This window comes from Microtus pennsylvanicus, chromosome 13, assembly GCF_037038515.1.
Source record: "Microtus pennsylvanicus isolate mMicPen1 chromosome 13, mMicPen1.hap1, whole genome shotgun sequence".
Lineage (NCBI taxonomy): Eukaryota > Metazoa > Chordata > Mammalia > Rodentia > Cricetidae > Microtus > Microtus pennsylvanicus.
The window spans coordinates 24,484,913-24,512,830 of NC_134591.1; the positions used below are offsets into that span (position 1 = coordinate 24,484,913).

The 27,918-nt window shown below is 44.9% G+C and overlaps 1 protein-coding gene across 4 annotated transcripts; it reads right to left on the reverse strand.

Moving 5' to 3' along the window:
• Positions 1-291: 291 nt before the first annotated feature.
• Plin2 (perilipin 2) lies at positions 292-26,885 on the reverse strand. 4 transcript variants are annotated; one of them, XM_075944869.1, is made up of 9 exons: positions 26,520-26,671; positions 25,331-25,387; positions 25,049-25,244; positions 21,105-21,187; positions 17,655-17,940; positions 15,897-16,078; positions 14,004-14,117; positions 12,779-13,069; positions 293-2,995 (listed from the first exon to the last, which is right to left on the reverse strand). In XM_075944869.1, exons 2-9 carry the CDS (start codon positions 25,358-25,360, stop codon positions 2,915-2,917), a joined length of 1,263 nt encoding a protein of 420 aa, XP_075800984.1. In that variant the 5' UTR covers positions 25,361-25,387; positions 26,520-26,671; the 3' UTR covers positions 293-2,914. The 4 variants fall into 4 exon arrangements, with proteins under 4 accessions (XP_075800987.1, XP_075800984.1, XP_075800983.1 ...); XM_075944872.1 differs by lacking the exon at positions 12,779-13,069 and having other exon boundaries at positions 292-2,995; XM_075944868.1 differs by lacking the exon at positions 293-2,995 and having other exon boundaries at positions 12,352-13,069; positions 26,520-26,885.
• Between the last annotated feature and the right edge of the window lie 1,033 nt (positions 26,886-27,918).

Consider the following 27,918-nt stretch of genomic DNA (forward strand, 5'->3'; position numbering starts at 1 on the left):
ATCAAAAATCAAGTGTTCAAAGGTGTGTGGATTGATATCCAGATCTTCTATTCAATTCCATTGTTCCTCCTGTCTGTTCTTATGTCAGTACCAGGCTGTTTTCAGTACTGTAGCTCTGTAGTAGAGTTTGAAGTCATGTTTCCTAATTTTCTGAGAAATTGCCAAACTGATATCCAAAGGGGCTGTACCAGTTTTCACTCCCATCAGCAATGGAGGAGTGTTCCCTTTACCCCACATCATCTCCAGCATAAATTGTTATCAGTGTTTTTGATCCCAAAGCAGCTTCTTTATTAACCAATGATATTAACAGCATACAGAGGGGAATCCCACATCACCTCCCCTTCTCTGTCTAAATAAAAAGGAAGGCTTTAACTTTAACATAACAAAATTACATATAACAAAACAGTTATCAAGCTAGGTGATTGCTCAGGTAGCCAATTGTTTCTGTCATTTATTGCAAATTGTGGAAGTTGCTTGATTGCTCTTCCTGTTTATCCAAATAATATTATTTCCCTTCTCAGGCCTTTGATGTGGTTGAAGATTAGATAGTCGTAGTTAACCTTCCTTTCATGACTTGGCCAATCCATTTCTAATATAAGACTTAAAATCCTTAGGATAGAATAATTATTGAAAAATTTAGCATGTTTCTTGCTTGTTTATACTGGTTGTAATTCTAATTTTTATACTTGATATTTGTTCTTATTGTATATAGTTTTATATTAGGCTTAGAACTCTCTTATTTAGACAAAAGAGGAAGGTGCTGTGGAAACTCCTTCAGCCAATAGCCTTTAAGATATCAGCCCACTTGGGCATGGTCTCTCATACTATAAATGCAGCCATGAAGCTTGAAGAGTGCACATGTGTGTTCTCTCTCTCTCTCTCTCTCTCTCTCTCTCTCTCTCTCTCTCTCTCTCTCGGCTTCTGGATTCAGTTCCTGTTACTCACTTGTGCAGAAGACTGTGATCTGTGAATTCCCCCTAAATAAAGAACCCTTCATTATACTCAATTCTGAGCTAGTGTGGGATGATTTTATTCACATTCTCCAACAATGGTACATGTCTTTGATTCCAGCACTCAGGAGGCAGAGGCTGGAGAATCTCTGAGTTAGAGGACAGTCTGTTCTACCCAATGAGTTCTAGGATAGCCAGGGCTACACAGGGAAACCCTATCTCAGAAAACACACACACACACACACACACACACACACACCTAAACCTGACTTTCTCAAGAAACCAGCACCCATGTTTTATGAGTTTGTACTGTCCTTCTCTCTAAATGCCCAAGCTTAAATCAAACATGGCATGTGCCTATTTCTATTTTAAATTTATTTTTGTTTGTGTTTTACCTACATGAATCTCTGTACCATGTTCATGCAGTTGTCCTCTTCTGCCAGCAGAGGGCATCAGATCCCCAGAACTGAAATTACAGACTTGTGAGCCACCTGTGAGTACTGAGAACTCAGCCTGGGTCCTCTATAAGAGCAATAAGTCCTCTAACCAGCTGAGTTTCTCTCCAGTCTTGTCTTGTTTCCTTTTAATAAAATCACTACCTTTGCTTCACTCAGAGTGGTCCTGAAATTCTTCCGAATAGTCAGTCAAGCATCCTCCTGCGTTCCTACGCAGGGAACTCCTCAGGCCTAGTGGCTATTCTAGGCCATGTCTCTACCCCTGCTGACGATACAATTCTCATTTTACACATGAGAAAATTGTGGTACCAAGAAATGAAGCAATTTGATCAAGGTCACTCCTAAGTAGGAGGGATTAGAACTTGGGGTCTGTACTTCCTATGTTTCCTCCTAGTTGGCAAACTTTTGTTCATTGATATGACCACTGTATGCAGGAGTTTCTGTCCTGCAAGCCATGCCCAAGCAACCATACAGAGTTTAATATTAACTTTAAATTCTTGACCAATATAGCTCAGGCTTGTTACTAGCTAACTGTCAAACTTTAACCCATAATTCTTTTATTTTATTTTATTTTATTTATTTATTTATTATGTATACAGTGTTCTGTCTGTGTGTATGCCTGCAGGCCAGAAGAGGGCACCAGACCCCATTACGGATGGTTGTGAGCCACCATGTGGTTGCTGGGAATTGAACTCAGGACCTTTGGAAGAGCAGGCAATGCTCTTAACCACTGAGCCATCTCTCCAGCCCCCTAACCCATAATTCTTATCTACACTTTGCCACATGGCTTGGTACCTTTTCTCAGTACGGCAAGTCCATCTTGCTTCTCTCTTTGTCTGCTCACTACTCCTCCGGAATATTCCACAGGTCACTTCTAGAATAAGGGAAAACTTTGACTGGCTGACCCACTGAGACCTCCAAGACACAAGTATGCTATTACCAAAAGAAGAATGTTTCTGGGCAGTGGTGGCACATGTCTTTAATCCCAGTACTCAAGAGGCAGAGACAGGGAGATCTCTATGAGTTTGAGCCCAGCCTCGTCTGCAGAGCAACTTCCAGGACAGGCTCCAAAGCTATATAGAGAAACACTGTCTTGAAAAAACAAAACAAAATAAAATAAATATCCTAAGATAAAACAAAAATTTGCAAATTTTCAGTTAAAAAAGGACTCTCTGATCAAGGATTATACTGCCAAATTTTTATATTTTTAGTGTGCACCTCACTGACCAATAGCCCAATTTTATTATAGGTGTTTCAGCAATTAAACATTAAAGAATTATAGAAAATGATACATGATGCTGAACAAAATCTCTCACAAACATTCACATAATTTACAATTAAGATCAAGCACTCCCTACAAAAGTAAACTAACAATCCCCAAAGCCATGGGATTAAACACATGCAAATATTAAAAAATGATATGTAATACATTTTCAAAAAAAGAGAGTGTGTTTTGTGTTGTAGCATTTTGCCCTAAGAGGACAAGGCTGTGAGTGTGTGATCTTTGGTTCAATCATCCTCTTCCAAAGGTATAATATCAGGAACTTCATCAGTCTCAGATGTCAAATCAATGGCAGTAAAATCCAGCATCTGTAAAAGAAGAACCTTAGATGGTTTCTTAGTTAGGGTTTCTATTGCTTTGAAGAGACACAATGGCCATGGTAACTCTTATAAAGAAAATATTTAAGGAGGTGGTCCCTTACACTTCAGAGGTTCAGACCATTATTATGATGGCGGGGAGGAACATGGCTGCAAGCAGACAGACATAAAGCTAGAGGAATAGCTGAGAGTCCTACATCTTACAGGCAACAGGAAGCTGAGAGTCACACTGAGGGAAGCTTGAGCAAAAGAGACCTCAAAGCCCACCCCCACAGTGACGCACTTCCTCCAACAAGACCACACCTACTTCAACAAGGCCACACCTCCTAATAGTGCCACTCCCCTTGGGTGCCATTTTCTTTCAAACCACCACAGATGTGAAAACAAGCGCTAAGCTTCCTGTGTTAACAAAGAACAACCAGCAGCAATGAGGTGAAGTGAACATTCAGGTCCACAGCAGCTCCTTGGGCCTTCCCCTGGAGTGCCGAGAATAGAGGTAGGCACCACTATGTCAGCTTGAAACTTCTCTTTAGTGGAGAACTAACGGGGTAGACGCTATTACAGTGTCACTGTTTCGTTGTTTATTGTGCCAGGTGCTCTCTGGAAGCAGAAGCAACCAGATCTCTGTAAGTTCAAGACCAGCCAGGACTACATAGTGATACTCTCTCAAAAAACAATGAGGAGCATTTTGGGTTATTCTTCTTCCTTTTTTAAATTCTAATGTTCCAATTTTCTAGGATTTGTCGAGGAACTGAGATAACAATATTTTTTCTAATTTTGAAATACAGCACTGAGGAGGCAGAGGCCGGGGGTGGGTGGTAAACTTGAAGCCAGACTGAGTTACATAGAGAGGACTGGCCTCAAACAAAACTTTGAAATAGTCATCACAGGTGTCGGAGGTGCGGCTTGTCAGTAAGGCTTGTGCTTAGTGATCTCAAAGGCCCTGGGTTCCACCCCGAGCACACCAGAAGGTTAACTAAGAGGAGGGTAAAGGAAGTAGCAGGAAAATTTAGTGCTACAGACTGGACTCTTCCCAGCAAAAAAGAACAGGGGAAAACAAATGGCAACTCCCTCCCATCTCCCTCCCTCCCTCCCTTCCTCCCTCCCTCCCTCTCTTCCTACCTCCCTCCCTCCCTTCTGTTGTTGTTGTCCCCCCCACCCCCAGACAGGGTTTCTCTGTGTAACAGTCATGGCTGTCCTGGAACTTGCTTTGTATCCCAGGCTGACCTCAAATTTACTAAGATATGCCCACCTCTGCCTCCCAAGTGCTGGGACTAAAGGCATGCGCCACCCCTGCCCAGCGTAGGGGTGCTCACTTTTCCAAGGTTCAATCAACCTAAGATCCACAGAGGCCAGCAGTGTTGGTTTGGAGCATCAGTCAGAAAAGTCAACTCCCATGTTAGCCTCTCAGGTTAAAAGATATACTTGCTTAGTTTTCTCTCTGAGATCTTGTTTTGAATGTATATTTTAACATCCACTAAACTTTTTGCCTTTAATACTTTATTCATTTCTATTTTGCTATCTTATAAATCTATTAAATAACAAAATATCTGTGTGTATGTATATTTTTTGTGACTCCATAGCCCAGAATAGCCTCAGACTTGTGGCAGATCCTTCATACCTGGGATTCCAGGAAGGAGCCACCATGCCTGGATCGCTATATTTTTATTAAGTGTAAAATTGAACATGAAGCTACCAATAAAAAAGATATAAACGGGTCAGGCAGTGGTGGCCCATGCACTTGGGAGGCAGAGGCAGGCAGATCTCTGAGTTCGAGGCTAACCTGGTCTATAGACTGAGTTCCAGGACAGCCAGGGGTACCCGTCCCTGTCTTGGAAAACAAAACCAAAAGAAAGAAACTAGAGGGCTTTTCTAGATATCAAACATGAAAGCTAACTATGTTTTTTTCTGTCAGAAGGTTAGAATGCCAGAATTGGGGGAAGCAAGGCATTGGAGTAAGTCCCCACTCTGCTCCTTAATTCTTTTCAACCTATATCTGAAGTATCCAACTTATGAGGTAAAGAATAAAGGTAATGTAAGCTCACTTGTGAAAGGGGCTTAATAAACAGTGGTGACCTATACACCAATTCTTTGCAGATTCTTTGTGGAATGTTGGAGGTTTGTCTTGGAGAATTCTAGTCCCTAAAGCCAATAGTACATCCACCTCCACCAACACCTCCTCCAGCACCCACCCCAGTACACACACATTTAAGGATACCATATGGACGATTCGCCTTCCTTCCAGCCACACCATTCAGTGTACAGGTTTCTCTAGACTATGAATAAGGCTGTCTCCAACTCTACTGTGAAGCTACGTGCTGTGAAGGAAATAGGAGGGAAAGGGCAGCTAAGAGCAGCCATGGTCTATGTATGGGGAGTTTAAGCTCAGAGGTAGTGATCTTGCCTCCGACCTTTGCAGGGCTTTGGGAAATGCTTCACAGATCATTTCCCAGAATTAGAAAATAAATACCTGCGGCTGGGAGATGGCTCTGTGGTTAAGAACACAGGCTGCCCTTCCGGAGGACCCGGGTTCAGTTTCCAGCACCCGCATGGCAGATCATAACTGTCTCTTACTCTGGTTCCAGGGCCTCTGATGCCTTCATGCAGACAGACATGCAGGCAAAAACACCAAAGCACATGAAATAAAAATAAATTTAAAACAGAAAGCTAACAGCTGTTTCCTTGCCAAGGACAAGCAGTTATGTAGTGTCGAAGCGGGACTGAAAGAAGTGTCTTGCTGAAAATGCCCATCCATGATGGAAGGAGTCAGTATGACATGCATACTCTGATATTAGTGGGGTAGCCAGAGATGCCAAATATGTTTTGCAAGCTGTTCACCATGCAACCCCTAGGGGGCACCATGCCAACAATACACAGCACACATGGGCATATTTGTTATCCCACATTTCCAAAGATGGCACTAAACATATTGAGGACATGGGAATGCTGTCTGTAGGGATTTAACCTGCTGGTATATGTGTGCTCACGGTGCTAAAAGTTATGATACAGGTTCAGGAATTGTTTTGGAAACAGATTTTAAATAATGACACGAAAACAAAAACCCATAAAATTTGAGTTTGTTACATAGAAGTAGTTTAGATTCTTTTTCCTTTTTAGTTTGTGCTTGTATGTTTGCGTGCACAGCACAGCGTGTGGGTGGACGTCAGAGAACACCTTGTAGGCATCAGGTCCTTCCTTCCGCAGTATGGGTCCTGGGTTCTGAATTAGCATCTTCAGGTTTAGTAGCTAGTGTCTTTCCTGGCTGAGTGGCCTTGCTGGTCCATAGTTTGGAAACAAAAATACTAAAGATAAAAAAGGGGGCGGGGAAAGGGGGCGGAGTCATGCAAATATTTGAGAAAACCTCTCCTCATCTTTGATGGGTGGTGTGTGAGCTTGTGGGTGTGCTTGCAGCCCAGGGGGCCGGGAGCTCTTAGTTCTGCCTTGCTCTCTTGTTACCTTTGCTGGACTATTAGGAGCAGCTGCGTGGGCTGGCCACACCCACCTGCCCCGCTTGCTTGCCCTAAGTGGGATGCTCTTTAGAGCACTGCAGCGGCAGAGTTCGTGCCTTATACCTTCAGGAACTCAGATAACAGGTTACTTTGTTCATACAGCTACACACACACACACACACACCATATATACAGTAACTGTGTTCATATTCGCATTCTTTCCACCTAGTATGTGTACAAAGCAGATTTTTTTTTCAGTATCTGCCCAAAGTACAGTCAATTATGATACAGGCTCAACATCTTGTATCTGGCTCACTCCAATAGAACTTAAATGAAATGAGGACCAAGCTAAAAGTCTAGGAGGAGTCTTCTCTCTGAAGGCCGGGCTTTTGTGTGAAATGCAAAGCTTTATCTTATTATACCCCGCCTCTTTCTAGTCTGAGGGCCCTGTTTGCACAAGAGTGAGAGAGGAATCTCAGCTGGGCATGATGGCACACTTATAGTCCTGACACGGAGAGGGCTGAGGACTGTGGAGAGTGTGTTCGCTACAGACGGAGTCCAACGCCAGACTGGGGACTAGACTACTTAGCAAAACTTAGCAAGAACAAAAGAAAGGCCTGGCGGTGGTGGTGCATGCCTTTAACCCAGCTCTTGGGAGGTAGAAACAGGCAGATCGCTGTGAATTCAACACCAGCCTGGTCCACAAAGTGAGTTCCAGGACAGTCAGCACTGTTACACTGAGAAACCCTGTCTCAAACCAAAAAACAAACAAAAGACTGAAGAAAAGAAAGAACGTCACTTAACTGTCTGCCCCCTCTGACAAATAAACATCTTCCTGACTTCCTGTCACTTGAGGCAGTCACCTAGCTGACACCTTTCTACATATCTGAATGTGTATTGTGCCAATCATCATTCCTACCTGTTAAATTCAGCAGCGGGCAGACACCTGCCTCCCACCATTTCACCTGGAAGTGGGGGTGTGATTCCAGTTAGGCCTTTTCCTCCTGAACCCTACCCCTGGTCATCACTCTGGCCCAGGGGGACAGTGAATTTAAGTTAAAAGGCTTCCTCAGTTTGCCAAAGTGGTTGCAAAGGCCTGTATGATCTTAGCACTCAGCAGTCTAGAGCTAGAGGATTGCCGTGAATCAAATTTGCGGCTAGCCTGAACCAAAACGTGTAAATACGTCCTGAGCCTATCCCAGAAAGAGCTGAGTTAATAACGTCCGCACACAGGGTGAGAGAATGGTATCTCCAAAGAAGTCAGAGGATTAAGTAAGATCTTTACCACTGAGCCCTTCTAAAATGTTACAGAATATCCAGGATCACAGACAACCTCTGTGGGAAGTCTATACTGATAGCCTGAAGGTTTCCTTGAGACAAAAGCGGTAAACACTTAAGCTTACTGGGTAAAAGACATGTCGGGAGACCATCACAGAGAAGAGCCTCTGTATGAGTCATTCCTGGAACTGGATCAGTTCTCAGAGCTAACTGGCCCTGTCCCACGGGAGCCAAGAGAGGTCCAGCTGGTGAGGCTTTCTCTCCTTCCTCTAGCTAGACTGCTTCTTAAAGATCTGTCCTCCTTCCTCCCCTTAAGTAATTCCCTAAAAGAGGCATTGAGCATAACACAAATTTTAGTTTTCTTTTTACTTCACTAGCTCCTCAGCGCCTTAAATGTCGTAGTAAAGGAGGTGTGTTTTCCCTAATCATGTCCTGGTATTATGTACTTACCCGAGCTGGTCAGTTAGAGATAATACATGTCATTGTCCCATAAATGGTATTCTCACACTCTATTGCAAGTTAGTGGGGGCTGGAGAGATGGCTCAGCGGTTAAGAGCATTGCCTGCTCTTCCAAAGGTTCTGAGTTCAATTCCCAGCAACCACATGGTGGCTCACAACCATCTGTAATGAGGTCTGGTGCCCTCTTCTGGCTTGCAGACATACACACAGACAGAATATTGTATACATAATAAATAAATAAATATTAAAAAAAAAAGAATTTGCAAGTTAGTGAAGACCGAACAGATGGCCTTGAACTTAGAAAAGTGCCTGCCTCTGCCTTCAGCTGGCTTACAGGGACTAAAGGTGTGTGCCAGCACCACCCGGCTCCTCTGTGTTCTCGTTACAGAGAGAAAACAGAGAAACAAACAAACAAACAAACAAAAAGCTGTATCCTGTTCTCAGGAAGAATAGATTTCAGACCTGTCTCCTTTTCTAAACTTTTGTTTTGTTTTTGTTTTTCAAGACACGGTTTCTCTGTGTAGCATTCTGGCTGTCCTGGAACTGGCTTTGTAGACCAGACTGGCCTCGAACCCACAGAGATTTGCCTGCCTCTGCTTCCCGAGTTCTGAAACTAAAGGTGTGCGCCATCACTGTCCAGTCCATCTCCTTTTCATAATCAGTTTAGTTGGCACTGAAACCCTTGTCATGGAGAAGCACAAGAGTATACATCCAGAATTAAGTAGTCAGCATTGTGACACGTGCCTATAATCTCAGTCATCAGGAGGCTGAAGGCAGCCAGGGCTGAGAACAAGATCTGTCTCAACAAGAAAAAGCATGCATGTGGTTATTACATATGAACTCTCCAAGCCAGGTGTATCTCACACACCGACAGTTCCTGCACTCTGATGGCTGAGTCAGGAAGATTGCTTGAACCCGGGAGTTGACACAATAAGACCCCATCTCGAAAACAAAGCATACAGGGCCAGTGAGATAACTCAGAGGGTGAAGGCAGATGCTGCCAAGCCTGATGAACTGGGTTTGATGGGGAACCCACACAGCAGGGGAAAACGGACTCCCACAAATTGTCCTCTGACCTCTACACCCATCATAGCACCCTACACCCACACTAAAGAATCAAATGTAAAAGAGAGAAACATTTTTATAGCCACAAATACAAATATTCTTAATTGAAATAAACTACACACACTTTTGCCGCCCAGAATGGAAAGATTATGACTGATTTAAACTAAGAAAAAAATTAAGCAGAGACCCATGAATAATCTACCTCTCCTGAAACCAGTCTGTATCTGCCAAACAAGGACAGCCGTCAGGACGCCAGCAAGTCCTAGCCGCACAACAAGAACACAGGTAAAGTCACATGCTCTTTCTTATTTTCATGGGAAAGTATGAGTCAGGGTAGAGACCACCTTTTTGGAATTTAGTTCTGGCAAAGGGCAGCTTTGTTCACTTCTTAGCATGACCGGCAGAGTGTGACTCTTTCTTAAAACATTCTATTTTAAAAAATATTACTTTATCCATACGAGTTTTTTGGTTTTTGTTTTGTTTTTTTTTTTTTTTGGTTTTTCAAGACAGGGTTTCTCTGTGGCTTTGGAGCCTGTCCCGGAACTAGCTCTGTAGACCAGGCTGGCCTAGAACTCACAGAGATCCGCCTGCCTCTGCCTCCCGAGTGCTGGGATTAAAGGCGTGCGCCACCACCGCCCGGCTATTCATAGGAGTTTTGCTTGATGGTATGCATGTGTACGTGTGCATACAATGCCCACCATGACTAGAAGAGGGCATCAGAGTCGCTGGAACTTGGTTACAGCAGCTGTGAGTCTTCGTCAGATACTAGGAAAGAAAACCAGTTCCTCCGCAAGTGCAGCCAGTGCTCCTAACCAATCAGGCATCTCTTCAGCCCCTGGAATTTGCTGTCCTGAAAATACTTTTTAGGTTTCTTTTAGAGTTCCATGTAGCCCAGGCTGTCCCTGAACTCACTCTATAGACATGGATGATCTTGAACTTCTGCTCTTCTTGCCAGCACTCTAAAATGCTAGGATCCCGGCAGTGACCACACCTTGTTTATGAGGTGTTAGGGACTGAACCCAGCCAGGGTTTAGAGCGTGCCAGGACAGCACTCCACCAGCTGAGCTGCACCCCCAGTTTGCATTTTCAGTTTTGAAAGCTTGAGAAGACTGCAGCTTTGTGACAAGGAGACTCAGGACCAGTCCTAAATGACAGGTCACCCTTAAAAGGACTAAAAGCCCGGCTACCACAAATTGCTTAGAGATCTTATGTCGAATTATTCTCACGTCCTCCTATGGGCATCTCACCAATGACTGAAATTGTTTCCCCACACAGAAATAACTCAGCCAGTTATCCAGGCGAGTGGACACTGAGTGGTCTCACTTGTGACTTACTTTATAACTGGGCTCTTAGGGAAAGAAAAATCCGCTGTCTTCGGGGAAAGCTATGCAAATACCCAATTGCTTCCTTTATTCCTTTTCAGCAAAGCAGCCCGCTGTGGCCAGACCTTTCTCTGGACTTAAAAAAATCCCTGGGGGGCTGGCTGGCTGGAGAGAAGGCCAGCTGTGGGGAACACTGGCTCCTCCCTGGCACCCACATGTTGGTTCATAACTGTAACTCCAGTTCCAGGGGACCCAATGTCCTCTTCTGACCTTCCCAGGTATCAGGCATGCGCACAGTACACATACATACATGGAGGCCAAACACTCAAACACACATAAAAAATCTAAAGAAAATGTTTTAAAATCTTGCCAGGGGTTGGGTCAGCTGGCAACTGAACAACTGTCTCCTAATAAAATTCTTTTTTTTTAATTTATTTATTTATTAAGGATTTCTGCCTCCTCCCCACCACTGCCTCCCACCCTAATAAAATTCTAACGTACACATGAGCAATGTTTCTCCTTTATGGTCTCTGTTTTTTTCTGAGATAGGGTCTCATGTAGCCCAGGTCTCCAAACTTGGAGACCGTAGTGCCTCTGCCTCTAGAGTGCTGGGTTAAAGCCACCACACACTGGGACTATTTTGGAACTTTGGTTCTCTCTATCTCCTGCACACTAAGATCTGAGGCATGTACGGCCATGGCCCCATGCACCGCTTCTTGTTTTCTGTTGAGTTTTTATTTCTCCAGGCTCAAAAGAATGTGCAGAGAAGTTTGGCCATTGACTGTTTTCTGGCCTCTTAAAGATAGCATCATAGTCTTCTTTCTTTTTTATTCTAAGTGAATGGGTGTTCTTTCTTCTTTATTCTACGTCAATGGGTGTACTGGATTCCCTTGGGACTGGAGTCACCGTTCTGAGCTGCCATGTGCCTTACTGGGAATTGAACCCAACTGTGCTCTTAACCCTTGAGCCATCTCTCCAGACACCCCCCATTTTTTATAATTCATTTTTTAAAATAATTAAAATATGTTCCACACTTCCATTGTGTTTTTGCTTTGTTTAGGACCCAGGGTTTCTCTTATGTAGCCCTGCTGTCCTAGATCTTGCTATATAGACCAGGCTACCCTCAAACTTAGATATTCACCTGCCTCTGCCTTCAGAATGTTGGGATAACAGGCATGAGCCACCATCCCTTGGCCTGTGTATGTGTGTGTTGCGCGTGCATGCTTGTGCATAAGGAACTCAGAGAACAACATTTAGGGTCAGCTCTATCCCTCTATCATGGGGTGGGTCTTGAACCCAAGTCAACAGATTTGGCAGGTAGCATCTTTGCCTGCTGAGTCCATTTACTGACCCTTTACTCCTTCTATGGGGGCTTCCCTGATGCCCAGGCTGCTCTCTAATCCCCGGGGGGCTCAAGCGATCCTCTCCCATCACCCCTCTGAGTAACAGTAACAACGCATTTAGTCTCATATTAGCTTTGGATTTGTTTGAAATCTTCAAATCAGTTGTTGTCCCCCAGTGCTGTTTACTCTGCCGACCTCCCAACAGGCCCACTGGAACTCATCAGGTCAAGCAGGCCGATGAAAGCAACACACAAAGCCCACATGACAACAGCCATAAAAGTGCTCCACCCTGCTATGAATTTCATTGAATCCAAAGGCGGCATTTCTCCATAGGGAATAAAAAAAAAACAACCCTAAATTCAAATTGCTCAAGCATGCCCCTTGAGATGAACAAGGACGAAGCCAGCTCAGAAGACACAGGACACTCAGGAGCAAATGAAGCCACACGGAGGAATCTTTATTCAGTACAGACAGACATTTACAGCCAATAGCACAAAGGCCACAGACAACGTGTAAGTACCCCTGGGCTTTTAAGTTCTGGTAGGCTCTCACGTGCCTAACACGGTCCACTTCCCAGCCAGGGGGCAAAGGTCACGTGGCAATGCCGCATCTTTAGAGCTCTTAATTCAGCCACTGATGACCACAACGAGGATCTTTGTCTGAACTAGCTCCTTTTCCAATCTAAAGTCATCTATTGGGTTAATTTCAAACTAGCAAAAGGCATCACCCCGCAGACATCATGCACCGGTGACAAGGACAGGTTTAGTGAGTTTTGAGCTCAGGCTGCTGGACCTTCTGGCCGGTCTTGTCCACCTCTGCATTCTGAGACTCGGTAGACTGGGGATAAAAGGGACCTACCAGCCAGTTGAGAGGCGTGTTGTTAACAAGGTAATCCATCACATCATCTAAGGATTCTTTCATTTTCTGCAGCTGCCCCTTACTGGAAGTGAGGAAGCCATCAGACACTTCCTTAAAGGAGGCAGCATTGCGAAACACTGAGTAGATGTCGCCTGCCATCACCCCCAAGTGGTTGGCCTGATCTTGGACATTCTGTGGTAACCCTTGGACGTTGGACAGGAGAGTCTGGCACGTAGTTTGGAGCTGCTGAGTCAGGTTGCGGGCGATAGCCAGAGTACGTGACTCGATGTGCTAAAAATAAAACACACTCAAGAATTAGCAGCGGATCCAATGGTACCACAGTATGCTGGCTATGTATGCATACAGACATCCAATACAAGCAGCTTTGCTGACTCCTGACTGCTTCTTCTCCTCAAGGGAGGAATGCTCTGTCACTCAGCTAAGCCCCTAACCAATTTGATTTTTAATAACCCTTACAACAATACTGTATGCAGCAGTTCTAATCCTATTTCACTGCTAGGAACATATGCTTAGAGTTTAAGCAATTTGCTCTAATAGCGAGAAAGTAGCTAGGTGGGAGATTTGAACTTATGACCGCAAAGGTCATCATCGTTTTAAAAAGAAGAACAGCAAGCAGGAGAGAGCAGACATCAGAACATATACTCCCTGTTGTTAGTTTAATTTAGATATTACATTCTCAAATACGTAGATACAATATGAACACACAATTGATATGGATTTCAGAGGCACACTGGCCCTGGGGACACAAAGATCCATTTTGTATGATTACACTTTGTATGATTGAGCTAGTTCTGGGGGCGGCATTAGCGCCCACTCTTTCACTAGTTTACCGTCGGTTCTCAGCTGTGTTCTGATCCTTCCCAGAAGCCACCTGACTCACCCCAGCCCGCTCCTGACTTCTAAAAATAATATTTAAATTACATGTATTGTGTGTAGTTATGCAGAGGTCAAAGGAGAACCTGAGGGACTTGGTTAGTTAGCTCCTTCTACCATGTGGGTTGGAGGTACCTCTCTATCTGCTTACTACTTCTTACCAGAAGTATTTCTTATTTATTTTGAGATAGGCCCAGGCTGGCCTTGAATCTGTCACCTTCCTCCCTCAACACCCCAGGGTAGCTGGGATTCCAGGTCTGCGCCACGAGGCTGGGCTGATAGAAAGACATTCTGTAAGGTTTCATAGGGAGACATGGTGACACGGTCTCACCTCAGCACAGTGGGACTCGTCAGTGTCATCGTAGCCCATGTTTCTCTTCCACTCCTCCCACGAGACAGAGAGCTTATCCTGAGCACCCTGCATGTTTCTCCTGGCGAATTCAATCTGTGATGAAACGAAACAGGTGAACACAGCCATCCCTTCCTTTCCCATCGGCTTGCAGCTCCGTGGCGGACACAGGTGACCACGGATTGCTGCAGTTACTGATCTGATCGACGTGGCAGCCTGCCAAGGAGCAGGGGCTCTTCATTGCCTCTATGCAACTAGTAAATTGCCGGGGCCCAACGTGGCTCCTGTTTAGCACAGGTAAAGTGTAATAGAGTTTATATTCGCCTGAAGGGTAAATGAGAATTAAAAGAAGAAAAAAGCATGGAAAAAAAAATAAAGGAAGGAGGCCAGGCATGGTGGTGCGTGCCTGTAATTCCAGCACTTGGAAGGCAGAGGCAAGAGAATTGCTACAACTCTGAAGCTATCCAGACTGAACTACATAGCAAGCAAGACTGTCTCAAAAACAAAAAACAAAAAATGAGGAAGAGAATTCTGCCTTCCTCTTCCTTGTCACCAGCCACCAGTTCTTCCAGGAAGAAACTGACGCTCAGTACCATACATGCCGTTCTTTAACTTGGCAGTCTTTACTGGCTGCACAACAATCTATTGTGATGTATTGCACAAACCTGCCCCCACTCTTGCTGTGCACTGTTAGGGTCTCTTGCAACTATAAAGTAAAAGAAGTATCTATAGCCGGGTGGTGGTGGTGCACTCCTTTAATCCCAGCACTCGGGAGGCAGAAGCAGGTGGATCTCTGAGTTCAAAACCAGACTGGTTTACAGAGCGAGTTCAAGGACAGCCAGGGCTACACAGGGAAACTCTGTCTCGAAAAACCAAAAACAAAAATAAATAAAGTATCTGTAAGGCAAAAATCTAAGAGGAAAACTGCTCAAGATATACATTTATAACTTTCTAGAATAGCCTGATTATTTGATTGTTTAGGTTTTTGTTGTTGTTGTTGTTTTATTATATTTTTGGTTTTTTGAGACAGGGTATCTCTGTAGCTTTGGAACATGTCCTGGAGCTAGCTCTTGTAGACCAGGCTGGCCTCGAACTCACAGAGATCCGCCTGCCTCTGCCTCCCGAGTGCTGGGATTAAAGGCGTGCGCCACCACCGCCCGGCTGTTTAGTTTTTTTGAGCCAAAGTCTTAGTCCTGGCTGTTTAAGAATGTGCTATGTAGACCAGGCTGGTCTCAAACTCACAGAGATCCTACCACCTCTCCCTCCCTGAGAGCTAGGATTAAAGTAAGTGTTTATTGTCATTGTTTTGTTTTTTTAGATGACCTATTTTTATGTTATGTGTATATGTATGAATGTATGCATGTACATGTGTGTATGTATATAGGCATGTATGTATATAGGCATGTATGTATTGCACAATGTGCACACATGGTACCCTCAAAGGCCAGAAGAAGGTGTTGGATCTGCTGAAACTAGAGTTACAAGTACTTCTGAACTACTGGTGTGTGTGTGTGTGTGTGTGTGTGTGTGCGCGCGCACGCTGATAACCCCTCTGGGTGTTTTGCAGGTGCAACAAGTGCTCTCAACTTCCAAGCCATCTCTCCAGCCCCACAGAGCTGATCTTATGAGCGCTGGAGTTCTGTGGAAGTTCCCAACCCTGTCTCTGGATCACTGGCAACAACAGCACCACATTCTGTGGGTGCCACAAAACAGGGAGGTGGCTGCACTGTCACCCAGGAGATCGAGTTTTACTTCCTTCTCTAGAGTCATCTGAGCATGACCCGTTCTCCTCTCTGGGCTATTCATATACAATATTGAAATTCTTAAATTTCCCAATTATATCTACTCTCATCCTTAAAACAACACTGTACTCACCAGACGGACAGTGGAATGAAGCTGAGAAATGGTCTCCTGGCTTTTCTGTTTGGCATCTTTAACCCTGCTGAGAGCCTGCTGATAGGCCCGGGAGCGGAGCTTGGTGGACAGGGACCCCAATCTTACATAGTAACTTGGCTTCTGAACCATATCAAATCCTTCCACCTTTTTTGCTTCTGTCTCTGGAAATAAAAGACAAAAAGAAAAAGAAAATAAACAGGGAGTCTCAGCTGTGACCCCAACAAGGACGTTCTGAAACTGTTCACATCCACTGTATCTGTTACACACTTATACAAACAGACACACACACATGCCTCTTCTCACCAACATGAACGTCTTAGCAACATAGACCTGGCACATGGTACAAGCAGTACCACGTGGGTCCTGATACCTAAGAACCACTAATATATAGCCAAGAATGGCTTTAAACTTTTTAAGGTTTAAGGTTTTGGTTTTTTTTTTAATTTACTTATTTTTATTTTCTGTGTGTGAGTGTTTTGCCTGCATGTACATCTGTGCATCACATGTGTGTGTAGTGCTAGAGCCCCTGACACTGAGTCAGACAGTTGGAAGCCCCCATGTGGGTCCTGAAAATTAAACCCAGAGTCTTCCACTGAGCCATTTCTCCCGCCCCTGGCTGGAGAAAATTCTGGATCCTCCTCCTGCCTCTGCTCCCCTAGTGCTGGGATTACAGGCATAAGCCTCCATACCCCGTTTTGTTTTGTTTTTTGAGAAATGGTCACTATGCAATCCTGGCTGGACTGGAACTTACTATGTGCACACCTATAATATCAGCACTTAGAGATCAGGAGTTATCTACCTAGTGAGTCTGAGGCCAGCTTGGGCTGTGTGAGACCCTGTCTCAGTAAAAATAAACAGACAAACAAGTAAATAAATAAATAAATAAATAAATAAATAAGTGGCAAGGAGTGTGGTAGAGCCAGAAGGATCAAAGTCATCCTCAGCTACATAGTAAGTTCAAGGCCAGCCTGGGTCATATGAGACCCTGTCTTAAAAGCAAACAATGTGAAAGGTGACATATGACTCAGTGGGCAGAGGCATCACTTAGCCTGGTGACCTGAGTCTGATCCCCAGCACCCGCACTGTAGTGGTTTGAATGAGAACAGTCAGAGGCTTTTGGTTGAATACTTGGTCCCCAGTTGCTGGAACTGTGTGGGAAGGATTAAGAGGCGTGGCCTCAATGGACCACAGGTCTGTCACAGCGCAGGCTTTGGGGTTTCAAAAGACTGGCGCCATCCCCAGTGTGCTCTCTCTGCCTGCGGGCTGCTCACGAAGACGTGAGCTCTCAGCTGACCAGCTGCCATGTTTTTGTTCCAACATCATGGCCACTAAGGCTCTAAAACCTTACGTCCAATTAAAAGCTTTCTCTAATAAGTTGCCTCAGTCATGGTGTTTTATCACAGCAACAGAACAGTGACTGGAACATGCATGCAGGCAGGACAGAATCGGCCCTTGCGACTTCTCCTTTGTCTCCCACGCCATACGCAAAATTATAAAATGTAATTTGATTAACCAATTAATTAAAGGTTAATGATAGCCTTGGATCGGTCATGGTGGTATACGTTTATCCCTGCACTCCAGAGACGGACAGTTAGATCTCTATGAGTTCAAAGCCAACCTAGTCTACATAGAGAGCTATAGGCGAGCCAGGGCTACATAGTGAGACCTGTGTCTAAATAAATGAACAAAGTTTTTAAAAGGGAATCATAAATCCCTTTGGCATAGAAGCAACCTTACCTAGCTCTTCCTGAGTGAGAGGGAGGTACTGGTCTACCAGGAGCTCCGACTTGGCAAGTGCGTTTTCTACCCCGCTGCTCACGAGCTGCGCCATCCGACTCCCCAAAACCGTGTTGATGCCGCCGTTGACTACAGACTTGGTCCTCTCCACGCTGCCAGTCACTGCTCCTTTGGTCTTGTCCACCACCCCCGTGAGAGTGCTGGCTACAGAATCTTTGGCCCCGGCCACAGTGGTTGTCACTGCATCTTTGGCCCCAGTCACAGCACCTTTGGCGTTGGCAACAATCTGCAAGAGGAACAGACAAGCCGACTTGTGAAAAAAATGGGCGAATACCCACTTAGGCTTTTACAAAGGCTGCGTAGTTAAAGACGGGCTGAACACGCATCTTTTCACCTGGTCTTGGGCATAGCATTAAGACTCAGTGAGGCTAAAAGTCTCTGTCAGGCCGCCTTGTCCTACATCCATCCATTCTTTAAGGATTGTTAGATATGCAAGTAAAATAAATAAACACGAAATTAATTTATTGAGGCAAGTTGTTTTGGTTTTGTGTTTCTTGTTTGAGACAGGGTCTCATACAACACTGCCCTTAATGACCTGGAACTCAGATCCAATTGCCTCTACCTCTTGAATGCTGGGATTAAAGGTGTGTGTCCCCATGACTGGCTTTGATTTGCCCATTAATAACTTATCTTAAAAGCCTGGGAGGTCAGCCTGGTCTATAGCCTAGGCTATGTGGAGAAACGCTGTATCCAAAAAACCCAAAAATAACAAAAATGAATTTATCTTAGGGCTAATAAGATGGCCCAGAAGACCAAAGCAAGTGCTACTGAGCCAGAAGACCTGAGCTCTAATCCTGAGACTCACGTGGCGGAAGGAGAGAACCCACTCCCTCAAGCTGTCTTCTGACCTCCACACATGCACTGGGGCACAGGCACTCCAGTTACCCCACAAAAAGTTAACTTACATACAGTATTTTTCAAAACTTTATCTTATACTGGTGGCTCGTGCTTATAATTTCAGCACTCAAGAGGCTGAGGTTGGAGTTTGAGTTCTGATACACAAGGAAACTATGGCTCAAAACCAAAATAAAACCAAAAGCTCTGGGTTCAATCCTCAGCAACCTCTGCCTTGCCCCCCAAAAATCTTTACAATGTTACATTTACGTATATGTAAAAGTAGAGAAAAAGGCCACTAAAGAAGGGTGGTAGGCTGGGGATGTAGCTCAGTAGAGTATTTATACAGCATGAAACCCTGGGTTTGAGCTGGCACCATAAAAAGGGTGCATGGTAGTCTACAAGCCTACAACCCCAGCAGTTGGGAGGCAGAGGCAGGAGGATCAGCAGTTGAGCGCCACCCTTACCTACAAAGGGAATCCAAGGACAGCCTAGGCTAAGAGACCCTATACCTCCCAAAAAACAAAAGCGGAAACTTATTAACTCCTGGTGAGATTATATAACTTTAGATAGCGCATTTAGAAGTCACATCATTCCAGAAAGAAAACTGCAGACCAAGCTGACTTGGTCCTCTAGGTACTGGCACACAGGGTTGTCTAGGTTAAAGAGAAGAATGACAGGGACGAGGAAGGATGGCAAAAGACACGGGGGAGGGTGGCGCACAGCCACAAGGAGCTCTAGCAACAAAATTCTCTAAATTACTTCTTAATAAGATCTCAATGCACTGCTGGGTAGTGGTGGCACTTGCCTTTAATCCAGCACTTGAGAGGGAGAGACAGGAGTATCTCTGTGAGTTCAAGGCCAACCTGGCCTACCAACCAAGTTGCAGGCAATGTGGAGAAATGCTGTTATCAAAAAAGCTGTTACACAGAGAAACCCTATCTCAAAAAACAAAAACAAAATGGAACAACAACCAAAAAAACCCTACAATTTATAAAGCTTTCGGTTTAATATCCCAACCTAATTTTTTTATTTCTTTTGAAATATAATAAATTGACTATTTTTTGTTAGTGGTGTTGCAGGTCAAACTCAGGGCCTTGTACACAGTAGGCAAGCAATGAACTATAACCCAGTTCTTTTTTTTTTTAATATTTATTTATTTATACAATATTCTGTCTGTGTGTATGTCTGCAGGCCAGAAGAGGGCACCAGACCTCATTACAGATGGATGTGAGCCACCATGTGGTTGCTGGGAATTGAACTCAGGACCTTTGGAAGAGCAGGCAATGCTCTTAACCACTGAGCCATCTCTACAGCCCTATAACCCAGTTCTTAAGTTATGCTGAATATTATAAACAAGTCATCAAAAAAACTTTTTTTTCTTTTTTTTGGAGAAAGGGTCTTTTTGCACAGCCCTGTTGCCTGAGAACTCACTATGTAAACCAGACTGGTCTTGAAGTCACAGGAATATCCCGCCTCTGCTTAGAGCCCTAGGCCATGCATCACCACACTAACCAACCCCTCATCAAAATTTAAATGACCCAAATAGAAAAAAATTCCTATCCTTACAATAACCTCAAGCAACATAAGTGAAAATTTTAGAGACTGTCTTTGTAAAGGCTGTCCACAAAACCCACAGATTTAAATGGTGAAAGACACAGCCCTATTTTCCCCTATCATTTTGTGCAATGCTGTATTCTTTTTTTTTAATATTTTATTTATTTATTATGTATACAATATTCTGTCTGTGTGTATGCCTGCAGGCCAGGAGAGGGCACCGGACCCCCATTACAAATGGTTGTGAGCCACCATGTGGTTGCCGGAAATTGAACTCAGGACCTTTGGAAGAGCAGGCAATGCTCTTAACCACTGAGCCGTATCTCCAGCCCCATTTTTTTTCTTTTTTCTTTTAAATATTTATTTATTTATTATGTATACAATATTCTGTCTGTGTGTATGCCTGAAGGCCAGAAGAGGGCACCAGACCTCATTACAGATGGTTGTGAGCCATCATGTGGTTGCTGGGAATTGAACTCAGGACCTTTGGAAGAGCAGGCAATAGTCTTAACCACTGAGCCATCTCTCCAGCCCCAATGCTGTATTCTTAACCAGAAAGAAAAATTGAGGGCATGATCTGAGTTACAGAATCACGAGGACAGATGAGGCAACCATTTTGCCAACACTGTCTAGTGTCACGTATACTTGTGGTTCCTATCAGCATTGCACAAAGCCAGCCCAGACCTGCGCCCAGCTATATCCACATCCAGCGCCTTAAGGAACCAGTTATTTAAGAGCAGTGTCACAGCGGGAGCCATGTTACAAACTGATAGAGAGCAGCCTAAAAGCATCCTAACCTAAAGCGGCTAGTTCCTCTCTGTTTCTTGGGCTTAACCCGGCAGCAGTTCAGGAAGTCAGGGGGCAGCCATTACTCCTTCAAAACTACACCCAGCTCGAGCTTAAGGGCAAGCTACTTGTGTGTTTGTGGCACACAGAGCCTGGGCTAAAGAGAAGATGAAACACGCCGAGCAGCAAGCCTCAGCACTGTCCCAAGCTCACCTCAGCAGTAGGCTGATTCAGAATAGGCAGTCTCTCCTCGATCCTGTCTAGCCCCTTGCAGGCGTAGGTATTGGCAACAGCAACTGCAGGAAACAGGAAACACAGGGAAATGGTCACTGAAGTATAGAACACACGCAACAAAACCTTGGGCCTTTATTTGGCTTTAATTTCGCCTTATTACAAAAAAATAGCAAGAATGCAGTTTTGTTTTCCTTAAAAAACCACAGGATCTGCTTCCTGGTTTCTCTCGCTGGGACAGGAGGAAATTACACAGGTTGCTGGCAATGTTCCTCCAGTGACAGGTAAGTAAGGGGCTGTCCAGGAAAAGCAGCTTAGGAGGACGGCCTCAATGTTAGCAACAGAGTAGGCAAGCTTCCTCCGAACCTTCCATCAGGAAGTAAAGTAACTGAAAACTCTCAAAACTAGGTTAGTCCCTGTTTATCTCAGTACACAATGATACATTTTGGGATCTCACCAGCGAACAATGGCACCCTGGGTCCCCCTAATAAGGCCCAGATTTCAGTCTAAGCTTCTCCGTTAAAGGTAACAGGCCAAGTATTCATATCAAAGTCTCTTGAGAATTAGCATTGTTGGGAGAGCTTCTCAAAGAATGCTTATAATCTAAGGTGCCATGGAATAATCTTTTTGAACACTGTGAAGTTGTAGCACTCTGATTGGTTTAATAGAAAGCTGAACAGCCAATAGCTAGGCAGGATTCTCGGGGCAGAGAGGATGCTGGGAAGAAGGTAAAGTCACCAGATATAGAGGAAGAAGTAAGCAGCATGGGCAGTACAAAGTAAATTAATCAATTAAAAGTAGTAAATTAATAGAAATGTGCTCATTTAAGTTATAAGAGCTAGTTAGAAATAAGCATAAGCTATTAGCTGAGTTTTCATAATTAATAAGACATTTCTATAAAAAAAAAAAGACATTTCTAGGGCTGGAGAAATGGCTCAGTGGTTAAGAGCACTGACTGCTCTTCTGAAGGTCCTGAGTTCAATTCCCAGCAACCCACGTGGTGGCTCACAACCATCTGTAATGAGACCTGGCGCCCTCTTCTGGCCAGCAGGCATACATGGAGGCTGAACACTGTGTACATAATAAATAAATAAATCTTTAAAAAAAAAAAAAGACATTTCTATGTCATAATTTGGGAGCTGGCTGACTGGATAGGTTAAAACTTGCTACACCAATGCCCTAATTTAGCCTTTGGAAACTGATTCAAATCTTTGTCAAAAGCAGTTCATGTTTTTGGAAAAATTTGGTGGTGGGAGTATAAAATCACCGGTGTAGCAACTTAGTGAAACAGTCCAGTGATTCCTCTAAAATTGAAAAAACAAATCCAATGTGTATGGGTGGGTGTTTTGTTTGTGTATATGTCTGTACACCAAGTGTACAAGCCTGGTGTTTTTGTCATTGGATCCCCTGAAACTGGAGTTAGAGATAGTTGTGAGCCACCACGTGAGTGCTAGGAATCTCTCCAAGGTTTTCTAGAAGAGCAGCCAGTGCTCTTAACCCTCAGTCCCAATCCCAGCCCCAATTCCTCTAAAATTTAAACAGTTATAGAAGACCCAGCAGCTCTACTCCTAAATACATCCTAGCAAAACTGAAAATACTCTTCCCCAAACTTGTACATACATATGTTCCCAGAAGCATCATTCATCACCTTCCCAAAGAGAAGCAACTTTAATGTCCATCCGCTGATGAACAGATAAACTGTTGGGGCTGGGGAGATAGCTTGGTGGTAAACCGCTTATCAAAGGAGCTTCAAGACCAGAGTTCAAAGCCGGGCGGTGGTGGCGCACGCCTGTAATCCCAGCACTTGGGAGGCAGAGACAGGCGGATCTCTGTGAGTTCGAGGCCAGCCTGGTCTACCAAGGGAGTTCCAGGACGGGCTCCAAAGCTACAGAGAAACCCTGTCTCTAAAAACCAAAAAAAAAAAACAAAAAAAAAACCAGAGTTCAGATCCCCAGAATCCGCCTACACACAGAAACACACACTGTGACACAGAAAAAGAGGGAGGCGTACTGTCCTGGCGAGTTTTTATGTCAACTTGACATAAGCTAGAGTCATCAGAGAGGAGGGAACCTAATCAAGAAAAAAGGCTATCCACACACCTAAAGGGCACTTTCTTAATTAGTGATTGATGGGGGAGAGCCCAGTCCATCGTGGGTGGGGTCACTCCCCAGCTGGTGGTCCTGGGTTTCTATTAGCCAGCGGAGGAAGTCAGGAGACTCAAGCCGGTAAGCAGCACTCCTCCGTGGCCTTGGAGTCAGCTCAGGCCTTGGCTTCCCTCAAGGACAGTGATTCAGGTTGTGTTAGCCAAAGAAACCTTTTCCTCCTCCAGTTGCTTTGGGATTTATGCTGTTTCATCACAGCAACAGTAACCCTAAGACAAATATGTTCTACCCACACAATGTAATATTATTCCTTAATAAAAAAAAGGGATTAAGTATAGATACAGCATGAACGTCTGTCGTGGCTATGCAGTACATAAGACGCTATGTCCCAGACAATTCTTGAAAAACCTCTACGCTAAGTGAAAAAAAGCCTGTTGGAGAAGCCCACGTTTCAGGACTCTGCTTATACGAGAGGCCAGAAATAATCTTATATAAAAATAGATTACTAGCAACCGAGGGGTACACAAGGAAGTGGGAACTGACTGCTAATGAAAATGAGCTCTCTGGCAGGCGGATCTCTGTGAGTTCGAGACCAGCCTGGTCTACAAGAGCTAGTTCCAGGACAGGCTCCAAAACCACAGAGAAACCCTGTCTCGAAAAACCAAAAAAAAAAAAAAAAAAAAAAAAAAAAGAAAATGAGCTCTCTGTCATTGTTTACAGTTCTGGGCATGGAACGCAGCGTCTCATAAATGCCAGGAAATTGCCTTACCATTGCGCTACAGTCATTTTTAATTTAAGTGGATTAATTGTTCAATGTGTTTTCCTTATATCAATAATGTCAGTATTAAAAATACAAAGTTTTGGACCGATGATGTAGCTCAGTGTTCACCTAGCAAGCACAAAGTTCTGTCCCCAGGACTGCATAAACCAGGCAAGTGGGTTTGGGCCTGTGATCCCAGCCATTTGAGAGGCTAAGGCAGGGTGATATCCTTCTTTAAGGATAAAGTTACATAGGGAATTCCAGGCCAGCATGAGCTACAATGTGCAACCTTGCCCGAAAAAGCAAGTTTGGGCAGGCAAGATAGCTCGGTGAGTAGGCTTGCTTGCTGCCAAGCCTGATGATCTGAACTGATCAGTGTTATTCTCTGACCAGGGTCATGGCATACACCTACACACAAACGCAGACACACAACCAGACACAAAATAATTTAAAATCTAATAAAAATTTTCTATATGCACATTTGAATGAGAAAGCTAACTCAGTCCATCCCCCCTAGATGATTCCTTTGTAATTTCAATTACTAACACAAAAGCATTTTTGAAATTTACTCTTTCTTTTTTGTTTGTTTTTGTCTGGAGACAAGGTCTCACTATGTACCCTTGGCTAGCCTGTATTTTGCTAGGTAGAGCAGGCTGGCCTTGAACTCAAAGATCTGCCCGCCTCCACTTCCAGAGTTCTGGGACTAAATGCATACACCACCAAGTGTAGCCTTATTATTTTTTTCTTTTTGAGACAGTGTCTCATACAACCCAGGCAGCCTGGGGTTCACTGTGTAGCCATGGCTGACCTTCAGCTGACACTCCTCCATCTCCTCTCCAAAGCAGTTAGGATGACAGGTATGAGCCACCATGCCCGGCTGGGAAGTTCCTATCAGAGAACGTGGCTACAAAGCAGTCCCTTTGTGATAATGAGGGTCACCAGACAGCTTCCACACAGAGGTCCATTTGTGTTTCAGGAAGTCCCTGCGGGTTTCCTGGTGTTTACTTCGAACTCACCCTACCTAGTCCCTCGGGCTCAATATTGGCTGGAAAATCTGAACTCACTTTGTGGCTCCAGCCTCTGGATGATGGGCAGTGCACTTGTCACAGCCACCGAGGTCACGGTCCTCACGCCCTTCTCCGCCATCTCACACACAGATCTCAAATACGGATGCTGGTCCTTTGTACTGATGTAAGCCGAGGACACCAGGTCATAGGTTGAGCTCACCAAGGGCAAGTTGGCCACCCTGGTCACCACGCTCTGCAACCAGAGAGGAGTGGATATTAATGACTCAAAACAGAAGAGAGAAAGGGGCCAAGAAACGGGTATTTAAAAAAAAATCATACCGGTTGTGGGTCAATTGCAACTGACGCCATTTTTTCCTCCTGGAGAAAAAAAGAAACCTGGAGAGAAAAGAAACTTATTTCAGAACACTGGGAAGCGATTCCTTCTCCAACCCAGGAAGGTGCTCAATTCTGGCAGATAAATTTCAGTTTCCCACTGGCTAACTCAGCCCTCTGCAGCGCCAACAGCCTGACGCTAGATGAGGCTCCAGAGCAGTTTAAGAACTTTCAACAGGAAAGAGCAGTCAGTAGCACGTGTCCTATCTCTTAACCAGGACACTAGAAAACGTCTTTGAAGGGCAACCTCTTTTCAAAAATGCTAACGAGAAAGGCAAACAATTCGATGTAGAGAAACAGGTACGCCGGTTTCTGTGACAGAATCCCAAGAATTAAAGGGGTGCCCTTGATTTACTCAAGCCTCGGTCAGTCTAAAGCCCAGTCTGGTCCTCCTAATTTAACCTCCCTAGTGTTGGAATTAGGTACAGACCACACCAGCTCACAGCCTCAGGGCTCTCAAAATAACCATCCGTATGAAAAAGATTAAAACCAGCAGTGAATGCCTTATGCCGACTGAGTTCAAGAAAGAGCCGCTCCAGGGAATTTAGGAACATCTCGGGAGAGGCGCTAGCTGTAAAATTTAGCTACCCAGTGACCCACACCCACACGAAACTGCCGTTTGTCTGCCCAACAGCAGAACCTGTCCAGCCACACAGTTCAGCCTCTTGCCAAAGGTCCCAGTTCCACAACAATTGCCCTGAAGGTGGAAGCTTCGAGACCAGTATCCATACCTTAGTGCAGCCCGTAAAATAGCACTTTACAACGTTTTCTAAGGGTAGGGTGGTGCTGTGATCCCTGCTCTAAGACAGAGTTCAAGGCCAGCTTGGGCTCTGGAGAGCCGGAGAGCAGACCGCGCTGTCTAGTGAGGCGCTAAAGGATAAACGAGACCATTCCCTCTACGCACCCCCATAAGTACTTCTGTAAGGTGTTTCCCTTTAAACGTTTAAAGGACAAACCCAAGTCGCTCCACCACAGCCCAGACGGAAGTACAAGCAGAAAGTAAACCTCTGAAACAAAAGCGAGAGCTAGCCCGGGACTGCCCGCGCACAACCGCCACCCGCTGCTGCAGTCCCGAGCCCAGAGCAAGCTGGGCAGCGGCCGCCTGGGGGACCTGATGATCTGGTGCAGCACCCACCTAACGGCCCGGAGAGCAGAACAAAGAGCAAGTCCGCAAGGTCCAGCCCGCAGCACAGCAGGGCAGCCCAGAGCAACCGCTAAAAAGAGCCTGGCTGCCCCGCCCAGGCCTCCGTGACACGTGATAGCCTAGCCACAGGCAGCAGCTGAGCCCGGTTCCAGCTAAAAACAGGCGGGGCTGGGTCGCTGGAGCCGCCCAGCGGGGAGGTGGGAACCCAGGCCAAGCGAGCAGAGCACAATCTGATGTCAGAAGACCGGAGACACGCCCGGAAGAGTGGATCCCAGCATAGAGCCGGGAAACTAGGGACTTCCCTGGTAAGGGACTCAAGCCCAGTGCCAGGAAATCCCAGCCCGGTGCTAGGAAACCGGGAACCCTGGGAGCGAGGCCTTCGACTTGGGTCGGGGTGGGGGGGGCTGGAAAATGCACACAAATTAAATATCCCTCAAGAAAAGAACGCTTCAAAAATGAAGTCGCGGTTCTAACTTTTACTTTGGGCCAAGAAAGTAACAAAGATCTGTGAAATTCCAACACAATAACGACCTGTAGAGATTTTTGGTTTACTGCTCTTTGGATGTAAACAATTCATCAGCGGGATGTGGTTGGTTCACCACTTGGGAAATTGCAGCAGGAGTCAGTTACAAGTCCCATGCCAGATAAACACCCTGTTCTCGAACAGAGACAACTTCTCAAACGTTTCTAATTGAAAGGTTAATCTGGATTTTCAAAGACAAAGCTTGGCACTGCTCTCTGTGTTTTCTTCAGCAAGATAACTACAAATCGCCCTGGAGTGATAGCAGCCCAAAATTAAGGAAGACAGCCAACTTGGCTGTGACTCATGAAATGTTTTTGTTTTGTTTTACTTCGAGAAGGGGTCTCAATCTACAATTCTGGTTGTCCTGGAACTCACTCAGTAGACCATGCTGGCCTCGAACTCAGAGATCCACCTGCCTCTGCCTCCTGAAGGGGGGATCAAAGATATGTGCCACTACTGCCCTGCCCAGCATGCAATGGTTTTTTGTTTGTTTGTTTGTTGTCTGTTTGTTGTAGGGAACTTAATAATCAACATCCGAGGCGTTTTCACCCCTGTGTAGGATGCACGGGTGTGAACCGGGTTATTGATCTGGAAAGTTGTGCACCTGAAGTCATAATGGTTCAGAGAATGTCTTTCCCCGGAAAGGTAGAGGCTCATGCCTTTTGACTCCTTGCAAGAGAAACTAGAGGGAACAGGTTTAGGAAGGATACTCCCTCATACCCTAGCCATGCAGTTCCACTGTCCCCAGAGGATGGAGTAAGGGAAGCAGCAACAGTGCTGGATCCCACTAAACAAGGCTTATGGAAGCTGCTTCTGGAGCTGTGGAATTTGAACTCTGGGCAGCCATCACCTCCACATCAATCACTT

Excerpts from the sequence above, each read along its gene's own strand:
- Plin2 (XM_075944868.1), bottom strand. The coding sequence starts at position 25,360 with ATGGCGTCAGTTGCAATTGACCCACAACCG. Across the intron at positions 17,941-21,104 it reads TGAATCAGCCTACTGCTGAG|ATTGTTGCCAACGCCAAAGG; the intron begins GTGAGCTTGGGA and ends TTCCTCTTGCAG. Across the intron at positions 13,070-14,003 it reads ACGAGTCCCACTGTGCTGAG|CACATCGAGTCACGTACTCT; the intron begins GTGAGACCGTGT and ends TTTTATTTTTAG.